The sequence below is a fragment of the Limanda limanda genome, chromosome 4 (assembly GCF_963576545.1).
Source record: "Limanda limanda chromosome 4, fLimLim1.1, whole genome shotgun sequence".
Classification (NCBI taxonomy): Eukaryota; Metazoa; Chordata; class Actinopteri; order Pleuronectiformes; family Pleuronectidae; genus Limanda; species Limanda limanda.
The window spans coordinates 21,611,382-21,631,062 of record NC_083639.1 but is presented as its reverse complement, the minus strand read 5'-3'; the positions used below and the strand labels follow the sequence as shown (position 1 = coordinate 21,631,062).

General features: G+C 41.1%; 1 protein-coding gene across 1 annotated transcript; it reads left to right on the top strand.

Moving 5' to 3' along the window:
• The first annotated feature begins 7,043 nt into the window (after window positions 1-7,043).
• On the top strand, window positions 7,044-18,299 carry cldn19 (claudin 19). Its single transcript, XM_061070409.1, has 5 exons — window positions 7,044-7,266; window positions 12,554-12,718; window positions 13,074-13,158; window positions 14,424-14,567; window positions 18,251-18,299. Exons 1-5 carry the CDS (start codon window positions 7,044-7,046, stop codon window positions 18,297-18,299), a joined length of 666 nt encoding a protein of 221 aa, XP_060926392.1.
• Window positions 18,300-19,681: the final 1,382 nt, after the last annotated feature.

Here is a 19,681-nt window from a genome sequence, read left to right as displayed (position 1 = left end):
TGAATGTAATGTAATAAAGCTAATTCATTTTCTGAAAATCATTGACTTTTAACTAATCACTGCAGATATACCAGGTAGGATGAAACGAAAGTTGTCTTACTTCACTCTGCACACAATGCCCAGCAAACAAACAATATAAAGTGTCTGTATATTGTAGAACTGTTTAAGGAGGCCTCAATTATGACTAGGAATCATTCTGAAGTAGCTCTGGAGCTTTAGCACAGGACAAGCAAACAGTCCATTCCAAACAGGCAGGTTTAGAATGGGCACTGCACAAGTATCCTTAGTGTTGAGACTTGTCTTTCTCTTTGCTCTTTAACTCAAGGTCAACTTGCCCAGTATGAACAAACTCACTCTAAGTATGGAAGATGCATTTCTCAGCTGAGAAGCCAGGAGGACTACCTGGAGTTTTATCTTTTGTAAGATTTTTTTCTCATGTTCACATTCATTCTGTTATAAAGTATGTCGACAGAATGATGATTTTCTCTTTACTTTAAGTCAAATTTTTTTTTTATATATAATTTAAAAACTAAAACAGGTATCATGGTGACAGATTGTAGTTAAAGATCATGCAAATATATGAGATAAAACTAATTCAACAAGAGAGAATGAATTTGCCAATATTCAGCAGGATAAGTTACTTACTGTGACTAGTCAACTCATCCAATAATAACTAATTACTTACTTAATTTATCTAACTTATTGTAAGGAAGTTGTGAATAATAGAAGACAGCAAACAGCGCTACCTTAAACACTCACAATTAGTGTGATGGTTATTGTTATTATACAATAACAACCTAGTTAACTAACAACAAATCAGAGACTGAATAAGGATTAAGAAATCACATAGACACACTGAAAAGTGCGGACCAGTCCTTCCAGATCAAATATTATGATATTCATATACAGAGTGTTGCCTTTTTCACTAATACAGAAAAAATACATCATTTTCTAAGTGTGGTTTAATTCCTGCTGGGGGTATCCAGTGGTCTGTAGCAAGCCTACAGTTAGCACTGTAAAACACATACGAAGGAAAAGAGAGAAAAAAGGTCGTGGAGGACAAAAGAAGAAATGGGGAACAAAGGAAGGAGGAAGAGGGAAAACCTGCTAAGGCTAATTAGAGCAATAAGAAGAGTGCCAGAGCATGTAGGGGCAAATGGAAAGGGCCGATGTGACAAGGAGAGTGGTAGATGGAAAAGAAGGAGGGGGTGGTGGGGGTGGGAGAGAAGAGAGTGGTGGGAAAAAGACCTGGGCCTTTCCTATACTTCGGGGATGCTGGGTAACTGGAGGGTGTCGCTCTCTGTAGACTTTAAATTGGCAAAATAATCCCATGCTCCTGAGATCGGCCGCCACAAGAAAACATTATGTTTTCTCAGGAAAACAGATTACCATCTGTGTACATCTATCAGCCGGCTGCTCATGCAGTCACACAGACAGTGTGTATAATCTGCTTCCGTCCGTCCACGTCCATTCTAGTTACAGTAGGTCTGTGACGATGGAGCCACTGGGAGGTCCTGTGTCGTTGGGAACTCTCGCCTCTTGTTAGCCACTACATGGCTACGGTCTTTGATCAGCTCAGCTGACTCTTAAGCTCAGCTTAGTGCGGCAGGGGTCTGGAAAATATGGGGAGAGGGAGAGAGGTGAGAGGTGGGGAGAGTCGATGGAGAGAGGGAGTAACTGATGGCACCCGATGAACCATGCATCCTCTGGTGAGGGCTGTAAGGAAGACGAGGAATGAAAAGATGGATAGGTAGAGGGGGATAAGCAGGTTGCAGGGTTGCTGGGTGGAGAGGAGGGAGAAAGGAAGGGCCTCCTCCCACCCCTCCCGAGGCAATTGCACGCTTCACGACCACCATCACCAGAAGGCGCTGACCCAACAGCTGAACTGAAGCCGGGCATGAAAGCAAGTCTGACCACAGTGAGTTTAGCAAACAGCGGATAAGAAGAATTCGTAGAATGCGCTGCGTCTGTGTGTAATTAAATATTCACCACTGAGGAGCATTTGTGAAAACTTCTCACAGTAGTTTTACGACTGAAGTGTCCAAAATGACATAATCAAAGCAATTAGGACGTCAGTCAACAACAATAACCTTGCCAAACATTTAACTCTCAAACTGTTTTTTCCTCCACCCTGTTGTTTTTTCTATGTCACAGCACTTGATACTTCTGTCTACTCTGGGGAAAAGACGTCCTGTTCAGCTCCTTAATGAGCAGAGCCAACAGTCTCTTCAGGGCCACTCGAGCTGGACCAGAGGAGCTCTCTTCAGGCCGCAGCCATACATTATTCATTCCTGTGCTTAGTTAGCATTCATTCAGACAGCACCTTCTCATGTGGAAAACATTAACAGGAAAGGCTTAACCTACTGTAATTATAGTTTGCTGGAGAGCACCAGGTCTCTGGGAATAGTGCTAACTTGCATCCCGAGTCATATCAATTATACAGTATCTTCCAGATGTATGACTATTTACAAATGTGCTTCATGTGACATCAAAGTGAGGCAGCTTCACTGAATAATCCCAATGTTTCTTCAAAAAGACTAATCCACAACCTGCCTGTTGTGTTACATAATTCCCCCCAATACTGTTTACATGTCCACATGTGTCTCACAGTAACCCTGACAACAAAGGCTAATCTGATGGGCCCCTGATGCTTTAATTGTGCGTGCATGGGTATGGGGCTGGTTTCCTGTCAGGGGAGCATTGCATCAGAGAGATAAGGGCAGTGAAAGGGTGGATCCACATAGGTAATGGTGGTGGAGCCCACACTGACAGGGCAGGGGGTCAGAGTCAGACAAGATGATGGACTTTTTGAATTGCAATATATACACCAACATCAATATTTGTTCACTTCTAGTAAGTTGTTCATAAAAAATTGTCCTCTGTTTCTTTTAGCCAAAGTAACTTATCAGTTATATCAACAAGTAAAGTCAAGGCAACATAATGATGCAGAGAACTGTTTCACTGAGAGTTGAGTTTTATTATCAACTAAAAAGAGAAGGGTTTACCCAAATCCTAACATAGTACCTACTATAGTACCTATAATCAGAAACAAATTCTGCATGTATGTATGAATATTCAGAATCTTTAGAGGAGGGGCAAGATTTTGGGGGCAGAAGCTTTATGGTTTTTTTCTCAGTCAACCAATCATTTTTGAGCATGCTTTGGTAACCGACAGGTAAACAGTTTGTGTAAAGAGCAAAAGAGACAGAAACCCATTGACTTAAATGCATTGGGTGTTGGCTTTTTAATTTATTAGCATTCATATACATTTAACTGTTAATACAAATTTGTCAAAATATTGTCTGGACCTACAACACCTACAAAAAGTACCATTGTAGACGTTGTCTCTCGACTCCACGTTGTTGGTTGCACTGTAAACATTGTACGGCAGACGAAGACTAGAATCTTGGCCTGGATATCTACCGTCTACACTGTAAGCCTCAAAATATTTGCTTTGCCAGAGATTTATTTGTCATCAGATGATTGCAGATGAGCTCCAAGATTGCTACCTATGCAAACTGTAAACAATGACAGTCTGGATTACCCAGAGTAACACTTATACACACCAGAATTACTACAATTTTAACAATTTGAGCACAGCAACAAAATATCTCATGGCACAAGACATAGAAATAGCAACATGCGTCATATATAAAGTATGAAAACAAACAGCCACACCACAATCCATCTTATACAAACTATCAGGTTTAAGTTTGAGTTAAAATTTTGTCAAGAAGAGCCAAGGGAAGTCAGAAAGACTCTACTCTTCAGATACATGGCGGAGAGTGTTCAGTGTAGGCATCAAGTGAGCAACTTATGAGGCGCCACCATTGAACACATTGGCCAGTTCTCCTTAATATAGCACATGGTCTGCACTGTCAACATGACTAACTGCTGGTAAGCATCACAAATTTGGAAAACAAAGTTAACCAAAATCAAACTAAACGTGAAACATGTATGGGTTTGCTTTACCCTTGTGGACAAATCTATCAATGGCGGAGATTCCATTGGAAGGAAGTTTGAAGTCCTGTTGTTGCCAGGAAATGTTTATACAGTTTATAATGTTTATACCTCGTCTGAAATGTCTTTGTTGACTGTTAAATTGGATAAAGAAATTGTATTCAGTTGAAAAAAAATCTGTTGTCTCTGAGAAGCAAAGGCAGAAGTAATCTGATGGAGTGTGTAACCTTTACACATGAAGGACTGTGACTCACCTCCTGTCCCATTTAAGTCGACAATTCCCTGTATGTTTTTAAACCGGTTTTCAGCCAAATTTCTGAGACACATGAATCAGTTTTGAGTCAAAGCAAAATTCTTCGCGGATTAATAAGGTGCTCCAGCCCAAGGTGCCCCGGACAATCAAATTGATTTCTGACATTTCAGAAACTTTGGTTGGCTGTCTTCAGGCTATCGCACAATTGAAGCATAGTCATGAGCTATGTCTGCACTACATGTTGAAACACAATTGAAACAAAAGCAGGTGATTCGGCAAAGCCAGACTGGTCAAGCTTCAATGTCAAGAGAAGTGTTGGGGCATCTTCTTTTTGACTTTTCGACAGACCGCAGATATGGTCAAGGCAAAGGTTTCTCCCTTGTAAGCATTGTGAAAGGAAAACAGACTTTGACTTTTCCATTGACAATAGTCAAACTGGTCTCGAGGGGCCGATGGGTTAGCCGGTTTGAGCAGCCAGGTCGCAGCTTGACAGACTGTTCTGTGTGAGTGTTACCTGTAAATCATGGCTTTGCCTTTGAGACTATTTGTAGACTCATGCAGTGTAAGTTACATTTCTAAACGTGTTTGTCCAGCTTTAATGTCAGTGTTACTTTCTTGTTAATTTTGAAAGTTTTCTTTTTATTCAACTTTGCCAAAGTTCTTGACCTTATGAACTATTGTATTCATCTAAACTTGTTTGACACTCATAACATTGCTCATTGAGTTTTTTAACACTTGCTGCTTTAAACCCACCATTGGCAGATTGTTGTTATGATTCAAAATCAGAAAGAAACTCCATAAGCCCTGTTGAAGCCCCCACCCCAGCCCTCCGTCCACCAGACTGGACCTGAGCACTTGTTTTCTCTCTCTTTCATCTCCTCTCGCCTCCCGCACTCAGCTGACCTCCACGATCAGACCACAACTCACCCCATACGTGAAGCCCCTCATTAGACAATGCAAACCTCAATGCATAACAGCTATGCTCCCCGAACACCCCCTTAACATTCAAACCTATGAGAGGAGTGTAGCTGAGAATAAAAATAGTTTGAACCATGTTTAGACCTCTATGTACCATGTCTATATATGTGTGTGTGTGTGTGTGTGTGTGTGTGTGTGTGTGTGTGTGTGTGTGTGTGTGTGTGTGTGTGTGTGTGTGTGTGTGTGTGTATGTGTGTGTGTGTGTGTAGCTTGGTGCTGGATAAGTGAGGTCACATGCATGTTCACATGGTGTTTTCCTGATATTGTTGGAGATCAAGTTGAAGTTGTTCAGGTTCACGCTTGAATCGGTAAGAGGGAAAAAAAGGTAACAAAGGGGCAAATACAAGAAAACAAATGAGGAAAAAAACACAGGAGTGGAAAAAAACAGATGGTAGTGAAAGCAGAACAGTTCAGAAAACCACCAACAACGCATTGAGTCTGCCAAGGACAGCCGTGAGACTAAGGGCAAGAACATGATTGCAATGTAGACAGGATGTGTGTGTGTGAGTGTGTGTGTAAGGTGTGGGTGAGACATGTCTCTTACAGATGTGAGAAAATGGCAGCATCTCTGACAGTGTGCGCGTCGACGGTGTAAGTGGCAGAATAGAATTATTGAGTTACTCTGCTGTGAATTGAAGGTAATTTAATGAGCTGAGTCGAAGGAGCGCCGATAGAGATCACAACTGTGGGAAAACCGGTTTCTGCCCTCTCCACCTGCTCAACAGACATGGAGTGTGTCTGCCTTTACAGCTGGTGAGGATGTACAGTCGGGTGAACTCTCGCTGGCTCTCTCGTTCTCCCTCTTCATTCGCCTGAGGTTGCCATGGCAATGGGGGAGGCTTGCCTGGGCGGCCCATAACTTCTGGAGGGCCTGTCTGGATGTGACACTTTCCTTTCAGACGGCATTGTTTGGACACTGATTTACGTGTGTTTGTTGCACTTAACCACCATCTCGTCCACACCTCCAGCGGAGAGACCTACTTTCAGAGGACCAATGCATCCCATACCTGACAAAACATGGCGCTGGAGTTATTTTGATGTGTTTGATAGAATGATGAAGAAAGTCCTCATTTAGACCAGATCAATCTTTTGGTATTTTTCATTGTGTTTATGTTGTTTTCCCCACAGAGCTACATCTTTTGCTTTCTCTTTTCTTCCCTGTTTGAAACAGTGCTCATTTTCCCAACCAGAGCCATCCCTCTTCCCTCCTAGTGGGCGGTCCCACAACTCAGAGGAGTCCAATCAGTGTCCAGCATTTTCCCCATCTCTCTATGGTCAGCCTGTTAAGGACTTTGTATTCACTTTTTTTTCTTTTAACTTTTTTTCCTGCTACCCCTCATTGAGCCACTTGAGCCTGGAGCAGATGGAAAGACTGTAGTGGGGGGAAAGTAAGCGAGTAGCAGAGAGAGAGAGAGAGAGAGAGAGAGAGAGAGAGAATTGGAAGATGCCATGCAGTCAGTGAGGCAGACCAGCGACAATGCTTGACGAAGTGAACCAGTGATCATCAGAAAGCCTTTCTTCCACATTGCCTGAGCTCCTGAGGGAACAAGAAATCTGACAGGACAGCCCAGAGGGGAAACATCGACTCATCGATAAAGCAGAGACGGGCTAAACGATCCCAGGACGTGGGGATAGAAAGAAAGATAGAGTTAGAAACAAGGAGAGAGAGTTCTGCAGATGAGAGCTGAAGCAGAGGGGTAGAAGGAGATGCTCAGTGGGAAAGGACAGTGAAGAGAAGAGTGAAACAAGTAACAGGATTACTGCAAGTGGGTCCATCTGAGCAAAAGCTGCTGCAAGTAAAGCAGAGACAGTCAAAGGTCAGACAGAGTCGGAAAGACAGAACTAGACAAGGATGGCCAACTCAGGTCTCCAGTTGTTGGGTTATTTCCTGGCGCTGGGCGGCTGGATCGGCATCATCTCCACCACCGCCTTACCCCAGTGGAAGCAGTCGTCATACGCCGGCGATGCCATCATCACGGCCGTGGGTCTGTACGAGGGGCTGTGGATGAGCTGCGCCTCGCAGAGCACAGGACAGGTGCAGTGCAAGATCTTTGACTCCATGCTCTCGCTGGACAGTGAGTACAATGTTTGATTCTGGGTCTCTCCAACTTGTTGTGCCTTGTACTCTCTCCTCTCACACTGATCCTCCCCTTCTGCCTGAATTCAATTATTTTAAGTGTTTTTAAAGGATGACATGCTCATTAGCAGAATTTTATAAATTGTTCATAATTATCACTTTTGAAACTAAGATGTACAGGGGTGAATAGCTCACGGGGAAATCGTGCTGTAATTGTAACATATATATTCACATGATAATTTGTCAGATGATGTATAGCACAATTCAAATTCAAGCTTATAATCCTCTCCTAATGAAAGGTTCCTCTAATCACTCTTTTTTTTCACTCAGTATTCTCTGATTCTCAAAATGCTTTATATTTTTTTTGGCTGCCCTCATTTCATTTTCTTTTACAGTCTCTTTTTGGTGAGGCAGTTCTGTGTGAGTTTTCATTAGCCAAATATTCTCCTTTGCCGTCACTCTGTCTTCCCAAGTTTCCCTAAAGTATAAGTATACTTGGCGGTGTGTTACAAATCACAACAGTTATTGTATCCAGCCCATTCATTTGGCAACACGTATTAATCAGCAGCAAAAACAGAAGGAAAACAACTCCCCAGGCCCCCCCTTTCTGGGACGCATTACATTTACAGGCTGTAAATCTCATTTAAAGTGCTGCTGTTCACATCTTTAATAGAGCTCAGCTCTGTCTTAAAACTTCAGAACATCATGAAACGTAATGTGTGAGGAGTGGGAGGGGGTCAGGAATGTGGTGTTCGGACATAAATTAGCTCCGAATATGAGCCTCTTGTCATCTCCAATCTGTAAGTGGGAGCCAGTGACTCATAATTAATGGTACCCGGATTAAATGAATCCATCCATCTCCTGCCTGCTTCAATCATTCTTTTATTCTTTCATTAGAGATTCTAATGAGAGGCTACACGGGGGGTGGGCTCGGTCAGAAGCCGTTTTCACTGAGCAACTGAACGCACTGAACGAGTTTGCCTGTTTTTCCTCTGTGGTTTGGGACTGATTCTTGCTGTGGCACACGTTCCCTGGGAAAACAAACGAGACTCTTAGTGAGCCATTATATCAAAACATTTTCTCTGGTGTTCTGTGTGACGAGCTGATCTCCATCTCCCTTTGGTTCACGGCAGCAGCAATAAGAACAGCGTATTGTCCTGGCTGGATGAATAGGGGCTGTTAGGAGAAGAAAAGGGCAGTGTTGAGCCAAACACCAGAGATATTCCCAGAATGTGCTCTGTCTTCCCCACACGCGCACATTGTTCCATTTGTCCATTAACACGCCCAGTGATTACAAGATACACTGTAGACAAACACTGAAGAAAACCTTTCCAACGGGTTAAACTACATATTGCTCGGAATAACCATCCAACTGAAAAGTTGTGACCAGGCATTCTTGATCAATAACTGGTTTAATCAGGCATCTCCTGAAGACAGACAGATTATGAAACGGAGCAGATCAGCATTCAGTCATGTGTCCGCAGGGTTTGAAAAAAGCGCTGCACCTCTGAATCTTGACTGAAAACCCCTGTTGTGTTATTTTTGATCCAGCAGTAACTCTTGATTTGAGTTCTGAAGGAAGTCTCCTCCCTGGCTACATTCGCAGCAGGAGCAGCATGTGATAGTGGCTGTAATTGTTCACCAGACTGTGCTGAGCTCGACTGATGCCGCCAGGGCAACTGTAGTGGAAAGTGCTGCTCAATGTTCGGTTGAAAAAATAGCGATAATGATTAGAATATATAAAGTTGGGGAGGTTGGCTGTTATTGTGGATGGTAGTGCTGAAGGATTGCTCTTCAAAACCACAAACAACTAATAACAAAAACACATTGACCTTCCTCACCTGCCTCTGACAGTCCGCCCTGCCACATAATATAATCACTTTACATTCCCTTTAATGCTGAAGGTATAGGTTATCATCAAGTCAAGTCATACCACATTTATATAGCATATGAATAAACTGTAATGCGTGTAATTATGCGAGCTGAATGCAGCTTTAGATTCACTAAATAAGTAAACTGTTACAGATAATAAATCTTTTGGTTTATGCTCCTTGAAGTTAATCCAACAGTGCAGATACCGTGAATCAGTCGTCTAAAAGGCCGAATCCATTCAACCACAGGACGAGGAACCATCATATCAACAATTCTCTTCCCATAAAATGTCCCAAATCAACAATTAATCGCAATACTTTCCTATATCCACTCTTTGGCTTCGGTTTCTGAAGATCCATCCGTCCATTATCTTTAACGCTAATCCTCTTGAGGGTCACGGGGGGAGCTGTAGCCAAACCCAGCTGACATTGGGCAAGACGGAGCGTACACCCTGGACAGGTCGTCACCGCTTCCAAGGGTCAGAATACAAACTACAATCCTCGTTCACATTCACACCTACAATCAATGTAGTGTCTCCAGTGAACCTAACCCCAGTCTGCTTGTCTTTGGACTTTGGGAGGTAGCTGTAGCACCCAGAGAAAACCCACACAGACATAAGGAGAGCATGCAAGCTTCACACAGAAAGGCCCCGGCAAAACTGGGATTGGAACCGAGAACCTTCTACCTGTGAAGCTACAGTCCTAATTGCTCAGTCTCTAAAAGTGTAAAACTTAAAATATCACACTTTCTTTGTAATCCAGATGGGCACTGTCGTTAAAGTAGATTACTAAAACATGAGCAAATAGCGCCTTTAATACTGGATACTTAGTATGATGGGGCTCAGGTTCAGTCATAATAGATAGACCTGAACCTAAATGGCAAATATAAAGTGGAGTCACTGTCTTTCTATTTTAAAGAGAAAATGGGCTGTGATGTGCGTCTGTCAACACAGTGAGCAACAACAGCATCTCCTCCGGTCTCAGTGGAGACATGCTTTCTCTCAGTTCACACTAAAACCAACTCACTACAGGGAAATTGGTTGGGGCAGATTTAATTTCAGCTAAATAAAGTGTGGTACAACAGAGAATATCATACTTGTGTTTCTCTGCTTTGAGTTTGTGGTGCAACTCAATTGGAGATGTTAAATAAAAATGTTGGAGATGTAGTTTTTTGCTTGAAGTAGTGAGTGGGCTAACATTTATTATGTGCAAAAGAGTCACCAGTGACCTCACAATAGGACCGTACAACTCCCACACACACAAACACACACACATACACACACACACACACACACACACACACACACACACACACACACTAGCAAGCGGGCACACACTCATTGAAAGCTTGTGGCTGGCACTGCCAACCTTGGCACTGGGAAGAGAGAGAGCCCAGTGGGTAAGCCAGTCCATCTCCCTCCTCCATCCTTCCTTTTAATCTCTGCTTCACCCCTTGTAGTTGGTCAGGGACTGAAACTGCTCCGAGTAGTGTCATTTAACAAGGGCCTAAACCCCTGCACGCCCTCAGAAGAAAGGAAGAATGCACAGAATGGATGAAAGAAAAAGGAAGAAATCAAACCAGTCTCTGTGTAAGACCATTCAGATTCTCCATCAAAAGGAGCCCTGGAGCAATAAATCGCACTTCAAAGATTGTTCCGTCCTCTTGCCCCATCATAAGTTCCCTTAGGTCAGCCTCTGAACTGCTACATCACTGCTGGGCCTTGTGCGTATTCTGTCACAATGAGAAATGATGACTTCAGGTTCCTGCTCAAACTGTTGCACAACAGGAAGTGAATTTTCTGTTCTTTTCAGTTTTTGAAAATAAAAAACACCTAAAAGAAAAACAAAAAAAGTGTTGTTTTTCCCAGGGCTTTGAGGACTATGAGGTTTGCCTGAATATGCAAGAAAACCAGATTGATTCTGTCCTGCGATATTACATTTTTCTAGAACTACAAGATATGTTTGATAGGTCCACAAAAAATAAAGCTCTTTAGTGAACATAAATATTTTTGGGATAAATAATTTTGCTTTATTTTAGTCTGGCATAGAACTTCAGTCTTCACCTTGGAAACAATAATTTGATCAAACTCAGTGCCTAAAATGTGAAATGCAGTTAAAAGCTCCAGAGACAGAGCAAGCATAAGTGAACCTGGGGGTAACAATTTGTAAGATTTTTTTCTGGTATTCCATTCTAGATAAACTATTTGACAAATTTGAATGTAAGTTCAATCTGATCCTTGAAAACCACAAGATATGGTTGAAAACTCTGGAAAAACAACTAGTAAGTGGACATTGAGTTAAGACTTTTGTCAACTCTATTCTAGACCATTTTAGAGTAGAAGTAAATTCTTGACTTCTTAAACCATCATTAAAAGTAGACTTTTTTTTCTACTTTTACTTTTACTTCCACTCTATTCTAGCTCCTCTCCTCTGATGTGTAAACAGTGGTACACTAAAGTCATGGTTATTTGAAGCTAATATCTGTGTCCCTGGCTGTTAAACTAGGATGAAAACCTCTGTTACATTTACTTTAATCACCGTATTTGTCAGCTCTGTCAGATATCTGAATCAGGATGTTGGAATTTGCATGTTTTCTCCCCGCTGCTGGGATTTCTTCAATCCCCCTGGCTTGTTGATAAATAAGACACACTCAATCAGTATTTTTGACAGTATCATTAAGTGCTTAGCGTTGCTTTGGTGCCGACACGTTTGTGTGTGGCAGCGTTTGAGGGCAGCGGCGTCTGATCGCTGTGGCGACAGCCCCATGAAAACAATCTTGCTTTGTAACTAGACAGCCACACTAATCCCACTGTGTGAAACATGTAAAGCAGGCCCTCCTACAGCTGCTGTGTGAGAGAGAGCGCTGTGTGTTTCACCCGTGTCTATCCCACCAGTAATGGTGCGTGTGCACATACTGTGATGTGATGAGTGCGTGTAAGTATGTGTAAATATGTTCTTCCCACTATGTTATGTGTGCTGAGGCCTTTGTGGGCAGTGCATTCGATTTTTGAGAAGGCAAAACCACAGTGGAATGATGGGGAGAAGATATGGAGGATCAGTTAAGGTCCCAGGCCTCGGCCAAGCCCGTCACCTCTGGACAATAAACAGCTGGATTCACTCTGCTCTGGAGAATAGGACAGTGGTGGACTTTAACTAATGAGCTTTCTGTCAAAAATGCATGTGGTTTCCTATCAATCCTGCACAGCGTGTGTAGCTTCTTCCCACTATAATTATCACTGCTATGTCCAGCAATGCTTTATTCCAATTGATGGTGTAGAAACTGTACTTGTTTTCTCATCTCCTCAACATTTGCCCTGCCCTTCTTTCTTATGTTATTTTTGTATCACTCTCATTCACCTCTTTATGCTCCCCCTCTGTGGTCCCTGCCTCCACCTTTTCCTCTTCTTTATCTAGTCCACATCCAGACATGTCGGGCCCTCATGGTGGTGTCAGTGCTGCTGGGCTTTATCGGCATCATCGTCAGCGTGGTGGGCATGAAGTGCACCAAGGTGGGAGATAACAACCCAGCCACCAAGACCCGCATCGCAGTGACCGGAGGCGCTCTCTTCCTGCTCGCAGGTGGGATTCCTGCTGTGTAAAGTTCGAGTTTTTTTTAACTTGACTTTCCAACCTAAGAAATGCTGCAAAACGTCTTCCAATTACTGCATTTAGCCAGAGTGGTTTGGTATTTTTCTGGCCTGAATCTATCACGGGGAGTCTTCTGGGTAATTAGTGTCACTGCTGTAAACAGGAAGTGGTCGTTTTAAAGGCATTAGCCGCTGATCTCAGAGATAAACCATGAGCCCAGGGGAGACAATCAACTGAACAAGGATTCCCCACTTCATTTTTGTGCCGCTGTTATGTGCAGCACTGAACGTTTGCTGGCTTAATTGACGCACATATTCAGTTGTATTAATCCTTACTCCCTCCACAGGTCTATGTACTCTGGTGTCTGTGTCCTGGTATGCCACTCAGGTGTCCTATCTGTTCTTCAACCCAAATACACCGCCCAACGCCAGGTATGTGTCTCAGCTCATGCCAAATTCTGTTCTTCATCAGCTGCATCTCTTAATTACAACAGATAAGAGGTTCTATTTTTATATTTGCTTTTCCTGAGACCAAAGTATTGTTTTTTTTCTCAAATGATGTCAGCAATAATGTCATTAAGATATACATTTTCAAATGAAAACCCAATTTTCTTTTGGCATGGACATCAGTATTCTCTGCATCTGTCATCAATATTAGCATTAGTTGAGACAACATTAAACAGACATCAAATTCATCACTGGAGGTTTTGTCATTAGACAAACTGAAAAGACACTTTTGTAGGGTTCTAATTAGCGAAACATACTCTTTCATCCATTATGCCATGAAATCGTTCCACAGAGACTCTATAAACACATCACAAACACAATGTTGCAACTGCTAAAATAGTGGGTCGATTGCCATCTCCTTCAGTATTCATGCTGAAGAGTTCTGGGGAATAGTGTAAAGTGCTTTAAAGGGTAGATATGACTAGAAAAGTGCACATCCATTCAAAAATAAACCCTGTATCAGGCATATTAAATACAAATACAAAGTTCTGCTTCATTAGAGTTGCATGTGAGAGGACAACAAAGTGTCTTGTGACTGTGTGATATCATTGTTAAAGAAGACGCATGGAGGTGGAAATTGGACGCTGACAGCAAGGCAAGACACCAGTCATCAAATTAATGATGATGTCAGTTCTTCAAGTTCCTTTCACTCTCTACTACTTTCACTTTGACTCTTCAAGTGTTTGCATCTTGTCGATCAAAATATTTATTAATTTCTGTTTAATGTACATGAACAGAAATTACCATTACTCACTTGGATGTCTATAGAGACAGCCAGTCATAGCTCAGGGTCGAAATGGAGTAAGCTTTTTCTACAGTTCAACAGTCATTGATGGTCAGTACCACAGACTGCATCTCAAAGCCACTTTATGTTGATTAAGTTAACACGTAGTTCAGGAGCCTGGCAAGCTTATAGTTAACATGGATAATTTTAACTTCAAACTGCTTAGTAGCAAAGCTAATGTTAATTATTGTGAAATGATGAGTACCAGTACCTAACAAAATAAATCTGTTTTAGGAGATACATTTTTCTGCCCTCTGTGCAAGAGATAAAAAACATACAAATCAAAATAAAGGCAGTCGTGGCTGTTGTATTAGTTTATTACTATTGTTGCTTTTGTGTTCGAGCTTCTTATAAATTAGCAAGGAATTGCCTGAACAAGTCGATTTCCTTTGTGTTTCCTGCCCAGGTATGAGTTCGGCTCAGCCCTGTTCGTGGGCTGGGCGGCGGCCAGTCTGACAGCACTGGGCGGCTCCTTGCTGTGCTGCTCCTGCTCCAAAGACATGCGAGGACAGCAATATTACCGCCAATCACAGCCTTCCACAGCCAGGGAGTACGTGTAAACCCCACCCCCTTCTAGTAGCCATCCAAACAGAGAGCAGAGGACACACTTGGCACCAGCCCCCTTTATTATCAGATTGTGCAGCCAAAACAAAACCAAAAGACTATCATGCATTCATGGCTGCGATCATTTACTACTCACACACTGGGAGTCATTAACAGAAACAGGCACTTCTACATCTAACATACAGTATTACAAACAAGCACATTGCCTCAATGTATTCTTCTGACTGAGAAAACGTATCCAGTTCACATATTGTGAATAATGATCAGCTTGTTTTATTAACAGAAACTTTGTTTGCTTTCATGTCATTACTCAAGCTGATTAAATCTGACCCCTCACAAAATAGAAACAAATTTACTGATTCAAAGTGTTTTATCTTGAAGCAGCAAAGCTACGTTTAAAGGTCTCATATTTTACATGTATATCCATGAGAATATATGAGTATATTTATTTTAACCACATCAAAATATTTTTTTATTATCTCTATCTTAGCGATAGTCAGTTAGTGCTGAAATGAGCCGAAGATATCAACAGGTCAAATTCGGACAAAAAATTTCAGAAGAGTAAAATATTAGTGGTCTCTAATAATATGGTCCTTCAGAAGATTGGATGTGAAGAATACTGGATTCTTCACATCCAATGATTGTGCAGCATTTCCTCCTCATTTGTCAGATTTGTATCAGCTAGCTCAGTGACTGATTGACTACTTGTGTTGTTAACTAAGAAAAAGTTTGACGTTGGCTAAGGGCAGTGACTGTTTAACTGTGACATCCAAACTTAAAGAAGTTCAAACGGCTCATTTTAAGGCAGTTTCTGAATACAGGCTGTGTACATTTCTCTGCGGATTAAATATTATGATACTTTCACACTATTTTTACGGCATCTAGAGCTGCTCAATTATAAGAAAATATATGAAAATCTCACTTTCTATTATATGGGACCTTTAAAGTGAATCCAAAAGTAAACTAAGAGGGGAATCACAGCAGACATACCTAGAGGGAATGGATACGGAGAAATAGAAGTACTGTAAGACACTCTGAACCTTTATCAGCATGTCCGATGCTTCCTGGTTGGAGCTGCATCTGTGTTTGCCTCAATATAGCTTTGCTTGTTAACACTCCACTGTTGCAGGTAGGTTGTGTTCAGAGCGTCAAATCACTGAGCAGAAACTTAGAAAAGTTACTCTGCAGCTCCTCTGTTGGGAGAAAAAGAACAGAGGTTACCTTGTTTGATCGCGACCGGAAAAACAGGACAGTTCCCATGATGAAGAAAGTTTATGCTTGACTACGTGTGATAAACCAAAAATAAGCTTCAATAAATTATGTGTGCATTGTCCTACATTATGTAGTTAAGTCCTCAGGCAGCCATTTCGTATAGCAGATGAGCAACTTAATTAATTGAAAGGTAGTTTTTTTTGTCAGCCACAACAGGCACTGGTGTGAGCTACAGGAGACACAATCTGAACTGCAGCAGTGGTGATTGTTAGTAAAAAGGCGTCTGCTTAGATCGTACCAAGTATGAATGTTGTTTAATATTATTTCAATCTGTTTAATTAAATAATTGACACATATCATCCTGCTCCATGCATGAACTAACAGTATTATTCCAGATCCACACACTCCTTTATTTTATAATCTCATGTATAACCATACTTATCTACTAAGCTGTTTCATAGACTTCTCATTGAACAGGTATCATAAGCTAAAGCCCTAGTATAGTATAACACATTACTTTACAGTAGACCATAAGCTAATGTGACCCTGAAAACACAGTAAATAAATATCACGTCATATTTAACTTCATACATGCGCTTTACAAACCATTGACTGCTCCATGGGAATACATTACAATAGATAACTGCAGCAATTTTGAAATCTGCCTCACATAAAAGCCTGTAAATCCTAACAACAGTCTATAATGGCCCTTGAGTTCCCCATTGATGTTCCCACATCACATTGCCCCCATTTGTGTTTCCAAAAGAGCTGCTCCATCACTGTTCCAGATAATAAAGCCAATTACTTTTCTTAGAACAGGTCCCAGTCCCCCCGTTTCCCATTCATATGGCCTCTCTTCCTGGTAGACACTTGTTTGTCGAGTGCTCTATTATGGTCAGATTGGCCGAGGGGGGGTTAGGTCTATAGGAAATTCCTTTTGCCCTTTAAATAAAAGGGGATGCAAGGAGTCACTGTTCTGTCAGGAGCAGCTGTGTTTTGAATGGGGATTGCTCAACAACAAGTCTGATTGAACTGCCTCTAACGATGTGTCCAAAGACAAAAAAACTATAGGTTACATCTAAAAGAATAGTACTTGTTCAAATTATTAATGAGAGTTACATGAGTAGTTGGATATTACTACACTACTAGGGTCATGTTGAACACAAAATAAATTGATGTTGAGAATTAAGCCGTAATATTAAAAGAATAAAATCGTAGTATTACAAGAATAAAATCGTAGTATTACAAGAATAAAATTATAATTTTGTGAGACTTAGTGGTAATTTTATGAGAATAAAGAAAACGTATTTTTTCAGGAAATAAGCAGCAACGACTTTATTCACTGTAAAATTGCAACGCTATTCTTGTTAGATTTTGCCTTTATTCTCATAAAAGACTAAAATACAAGTAAGATATACAATTATAAATACCAAACTAAATTAGGTTTAGTGTTGTTAGTAGCAAGATTTTGTTACTTTGTTACCAAACTAATTTCACACTGCTACACCATTTATGCTAAGCTAAGCTTAACTCATCTCTCTGTAAGAAGGTGAGTGTGAGAAACTGTATTTCCCCAAAAATGTTAACTCTTGCAAGAAATAATTGATGAGCTAGCAGCTAACTTAAGTTCACCCAGAGAAATATGAGTTGATGTGTTGTGTGTTACCTTCATAAGTCCATCAGTGAACAATGAACCATTTGGTAGCCTACATGTAGCACGTCTCTTTAACGCATCAATTCGAAGCCAGCTGATATGTAGCATCATCTCCCATGCTCCTCCTCATTGACTTGCCCTCCTTTTTCCAACATCTTTATTGTCATCAAGCATCTCACTTTCGTCTTTCTAACACTTCATAGCTTTTGTGAGAATCTGATAGATCTTGATGTGTGTCTTATTTCCCCTCCTGTCCTCTAATCCTGTTCTCCTACTGTCTTCTTCTCTCCTCTAATTCAGGGCAGACTTGTTGAGTGAAACTAGTTTCCCTGAATGATCAGCCCCCGCCTTTTTATCCAGGACTGTCCGACTGTCCAAGCACTGTCTTCCCTTTTTTATCCCGTTACCTCTTAGACCCAATTTGGACCTCTTGTAGAAGAATATTTCCCTTTCCTCTGTGTTATATCAGTTTGAATGGGAACTCAGATGAACTGCCTTCTCCCGTTTTCTCTTACCGTCTGAGCCTTTTCTGTAAATATGGACTCTTCTCCGATCAGATCTTTTCTTTAAGAAATGTGTTGGCCTCCTCCTTCATCTCAGCTTTTAAACACCCCCCCACCTGCCCCCCTCCCCATTATCAGCTGAAAGTTAACAATGAGGGTTTGAATGATGATCGCTGATTGATGATTTCGCTGATATCCTATGACCTCTGGGTGTTTTTGTAAATGTGTTTGGGTTTATTTAGTTTTCTCTGTGACTGTATTTTGACTGAAATGTGTCTTTTTTTCCCTTTTGAATTGCAGACCAAATGTTAAAAGTACCCCACCAGAGAAAAGGGAGCAGTACTTGTAGTTTGGGAGAGTCTTCTGGCCTTTCCATGGTTTAGATACTGTCAACAGACAAAACCCTCTCACTGAGGTATTCAAAACAGACAACACTCAAGTATATTCAAGTATATTGTGGCAACATTAACTTTAGTCTTCGTTCAAGTAAAATAAATTGTTTTTGAGAGGTTTAAATGAAATAGTTGTTTCAGAGGGAATAAAAAAGATGATATCCTTGTTTTGTCTGTTTTGCTGACTTTGGGAGAGAGAGCATTCAGGGTATGTTTTCTATAATATGTTAAAATGCCCAGGTGTATATACCACCTATTCTATTCTTCCTTTTTGTTTTTTACTACATATATAATGTTTTACTACAGTGCCTTATAACACATGTTTGTGCACTTGTATGTTTGAATTCTTCCTAGTCTCCCATCCCATCTGAGGGATGTGTATCCATAGCTCCTCTGCCATCAGATCTGTACACTTTTTTTTCTGTTGTTGGATTTCTGAAAATGAATGTGAAGCTACCATAAAATACCACTGATGAAACAACAATGACATACATTGCTATAGATAAGGCCGTGTGCACTGTTTGTAAGAAGCTTTGTGCCTGTTTCCAAGTAGCCTGGATTGAGGATATATCAAGCACATTCATTTTGTTTTGTTAAGTGCCAATATGATTTTGTGTGAATGGCGGAGTCGTTGTATTTTTGGCTCAAGAGGATATACTGTACTGTGTGCTGTCTCCTGTACTAAGGAACGCCAGTTTGCTGAGTGTTCAAATACCCTTCTGATGCCTGCATTTATTTACCTTGCCATTCCTGTCTCTAATATTTACCTCCTCCATGTTGTGTATTATCTCATTTACAGTATTCCCCTGTCTGTTTCTTTTAGAATAAAGCAAACAGCGATTAAAAAAAAAAGGGATTTGGCTGAGTCAGTGCTTTGTCAGGTGTTTCCTAACTTTTCACACATGCCTTACTTTTTAGCCCGCTCGTTCCTTCTTCCCAGTTGAAATGCTTGTTTTGCACCCTGTTGTTCAATAATTGCAGACGTGGAATTCCACTTCTGCTCCACTGGACTGTGGCCCATTCTCAGAGGTGAACTCACAAAGTTAACTTGTACCACTGCTACAACTGACATCAACACTTGAATTTTCTTCTTTTTTTTTTTTTTTTTTCTTTTGTTTTGACGATCCTTTACTAATGACCTTGTTATTCAGGGTTAACTTTTATCTGTATGAACACAGCGTTGTGTGTTTAAAAGATTCCTTCAAGTATAAAGTCTAACTCAAATAAATAGCCCTTTTAGTGTGGTCTGGTGAAACATTCAGTACACATCTAGTCTGTAAATCACTTGTCCTGTGCTCCCCTTTGAAAAAAATCTAAATCAAAATGAAAAACTATTCAT

Bases quoted from the DNA above. Each gene is read 5' to 3' on its own strand.
- cldn19 (XM_061070409.1), top strand. From the start codon at position 7,044: ATGGCCAACTCAGGTCTCCAGTTGTTGGGTTATTTCCTGGCGCTGGGC. The intron at 13,159-14,423 runs GTATGTGTCTCA...TTTCCTGCCCAG, and splicing joins AATACACCGCCCAACGCCAG to GTATGAGTTCGGCTCAGCCC. The intron at 14,568-18,250 runs GTACGTGTAAAC...TTTGAATTGCAG, and splicing joins CAGCCTTCCACAGCCAGGGA to ACCAAATGTTAAAAGTACCC.